This window comes from Papaver somniferum, chromosome 7 (assembly GCF_003573695.1).
Source record: "Papaver somniferum cultivar HN1 chromosome 7, ASM357369v1, whole genome shotgun sequence".
In the NCBI taxonomy this organism is placed as follows: domain Eukaryota; kingdom Viridiplantae; phylum Streptophyta; class Magnoliopsida; order Ranunculales; family Papaveraceae; genus Papaver; species Papaver somniferum.
Genome location: NC_039364.1, coordinates 79653833 through 79657182, shown reverse-complemented (window position 1 = coordinate 79657182; position 3350 = coordinate 79653833). Strand labels below are relative to the sequence as shown.

At 34.4% G+C, this 3350-nt stretch overlaps 1 protein-coding gene across 1 annotated transcript in view; it reads left to right on the top strand.

Moving 5' to 3' along the window:
* The first annotated feature begins 1449 nt into the window (after positions 1–1449).
* LOC113294814 overlaps positions 1450–3350 on the top strand; it is a 5531-nt gene continuing 3630 nt past the window's right edge. The window contains exons 1-3 of the mRNA XM_026543189.1: positions 1450–1594; positions 1735–1847; positions 1998–2618. Of these exons, the coding sequence (XP_026398974.1) occupies positions 1450–1594; positions 1735–1847; positions 1998–2618 (879 nt within the window). The remainder of the gene's footprint in view (positions 1595–1734; positions 1848–1997; positions 2619–3350) is intronic.

Genomic DNA, 3350 nt, shown 5'->3' with positions numbered 1-3350 from the left:
AAATCCTCTTAATTCGGATATGACTAGATTGATCTTGGATATTGATTTTTAAGATCGTCCAAGAACTCTTCTATACAATCTGGTTCATGGACCTTTGGTCTAAACATATTGATGTGGAAGAGAAAGATAAATACTCTATATACAATCTTCTATAAAGGTCATTGCTTTAACCTACTTTTGATTGTATTAGGTTTTGTCTATACATGCTGCGAACGAAATAGTTAGTGGTGTACTTGGTACCCTCTCATTTTCAATTGGTAACATAAAGACAAACACTATTAGACCTAATAATGTATGTGTTTTTGGCGATACGATTCTATAGACAAAAGTTCAATCTCGGATAACGTATCACCAGAATCAGGGGGTTCAGAATATTCTTCTATGACAGACCTTATTGAATCTATTGAAGATTTTATGGATGTACATCCTAGAGGTTTGAAATCCCTTGAGGTGTTTGATAGCCTTGAAAAACAACTGGGGAATTTCACTCTTGATGTTGACTTATATTTTCATAAAGAACAAGATTCTCTTGACAGGTTTTAAAGATCCCATAAACAATAAATCACGGATCCCATAAGACTTGCTCAGTGAAGCGCTGAGGACCGGAGCTATCTGAATCGACTCAGTTTGTTAAAAAATTCAATCTATTCTCATCTAATTTTTTCATGATTCTTTTCTGATTGATATTTGTCTTAATGTTTCTATCAATCATCTTTGACTTCCGGTTGCTAGATTCCTGGTTTTTTTGTTTGGTTTTCATGTGTTTCTGAAATTGATTTTTAAAATAAAGAGTTGTTTCATATCTTAAATTTTGAAAAAACCTGTCAAAACCTTTTGGTTGAGATTTTAGTAATGTCGTTCTAATATTATTGCAGGTCTCCAAGTTGATTCATGTGTAGCTACCAGTTGTGGTAATCAGTAGTGGTTCTCTCCGGTATATCATAACTCTAAAAATTGTCGCAGTCATGCTTGCCTTTGCATTATTGGTGGTGTTTGTTGCTCTCTCTGATTCTTACAAATTATAAGGATCACAACGTTAAAGTAGTTTGATCAAGAAAGAAGGAGATTAGCGTTGGTTGATCTTCGTGGTTGAATCGGTACCATAAGTTATTGTTCGCCATTAACAAGATCTTAGAAGTCAATGAGTCCTAATCATCTCAAATCAGTGATATTTAAGTTGCGTGATTGTAGCTTGAATAAAGGGAAATTTTCCCCCTCTTAGGAAATTCAAAAATTGGTCAATAAAGTCAAGCTGAATATGAGGTGTAACAATAAGTTGTTACCTCACCGAAAATAACTAGAAATATTTTGTTACCATATGCATGGGAAAACCCTAATTTTTTGATTGATCCTCTATTATATAATCCCATATATTATTCCCTGTATGAAGAAAACCCTAAAATATTTATACTATTAAGCCTAAACAAAAATCCGAAGAACTGCGCTAATATGTCGTCACAAGGGAACAATCAACTCTTAATGCTCTCTTCACAAATGCAATCAAGTGCCATAATCCAAAGCGTGCAAAGGCTGGTAAAAAGAATTGTTGCTACTACTGAAGTACCCAAGGATGCAGCTGATGAATGGTCAACAAGTTTGCTTGGGAAGATTATGTCAATTGAACCACTTGATCACAAATAAAGAAGGACATAAATGATTTATGGCGCTTTTATGGGAGATTTGAAATCATATCTAAAGGGGTAAATTTGTTTGCTTTCAATTTTCGCTTTGTAGATAACAAGAAAAAAGTTTTGAAAAATGCTCCATGGAATGTGTTGGGGTGTATGTTGGTTTTACAGTGTTATAACTCAGAGATTCCTATCAAAGAACATGTTTTTAAAAGCCAAGTATGGTGTATAAAATTGAGGAATATTAGTCAGGTCTTATTAACTGATAAGCTTTGTGAAGATATCTGTAAATATATTGGGAAGAAAGTTATCCCGGAAGAAAAGAGAAGAAAGCCTGGATGAAGTGTCTCAAACACTGTCTATATAGAGGTTGATCTGAATGAGCCGTTGGGAAGGGGAGGGTGGATCGATACTGCAGCTGGTCAAAGAATATGGTTTATCTATCACTTTGAAGATCAGCCCTACAATATATGTAAAGATTGCTTTGTTGTGGATCATCTGAAGGAGAAGTGTGCAATAATAGCGCAAGAGTTGAAAGTAAAAGCAACGACGGATGTTGAGTATTTAGTTTGGAGCCAAACTGAAGAAGGAAAAGCGTTTTTGGCAGCCTATATCATAAATGAGGGTGCTGGGAGTAATTCTGGGCTAATGAATATTGATGGTTCTGAGGAAAAGGTTCAAACAGTTATAGAGGAGGAAGAAGATATAAGGAAGTCCAAGAGATCCAGAGAAGCTGAAATCTTGAATGGTGATATGGCGATTGATCAAATAGATATGAGTTCACATATAAATCCAATTTTTCAAAGGGATTTGAATATGATTGATGGTACTGATTCAACGGGAGAACAGAATGGTGAGTTTGGTAAGCAATCGATGCAACTTGTAAGTCTAGAATCAAAGAGAGAAAATATTGCATTTGATAGCTCTGGAGATAATACTAGTGGAGGGGCTACACAGAATCAACCTGGAATGGCTGCAAATCAATCAAAGGTGATTTTCAAAAAAAGTTCACTAAAACCTAATTTTTTATTTCTTTGTAGATTTTGACATTAGTGCCCTAATTAGGTATTTTCAAAGTTATATTCTGATTCCAACTAGTTTTTGGCGCCTTTTTCATTAATAATTTCATCATGAAAGTGTTGTCTTGTAATGTACATGGATATGAAAACAAATTCACTAGATATCATTTTAGTGATTTAGTTAAATCAAATGATCCAGACTTAGTCTTCTTAGCTGAGACCAAAAATCATGATAAGAAAATAATTAGATATACTCAGAATTTAGGTTTTATGAATTACTGCTATGTTAATCCTATAAGAGTTTCTGGTGGTATATTTTTTCCGTGGAAAGATGGAATTATTCTTGACATAGTTGATGCAAACAACAATTTTATTGTGTGTCATACTCAGATCAATGCTAGGAGTGATAAATCCTTGGTTATCTTAATGTATGAAGCCCTAAGTCAGGAAGGTATTAAGGACCAATGGGAATTTCTTTACAGACTTGCTAGTGGTTTTGACTGTCCCTGGGTTATAGTAGGTGACCTTAATTTCATCACTAGTAGAGAAGATAAATTAGGAGGTAACAATCCTAGTCAGACTGATCTTGAATAATTTGTATCTTTCTGATGTTGCTTATATTGGCAATCCTTATATCTGGACTAATAAGAGAAGTGTTCCTAACTTGATCTTAGAAAGGTTGGATAGGGAACTGTGTAATGGT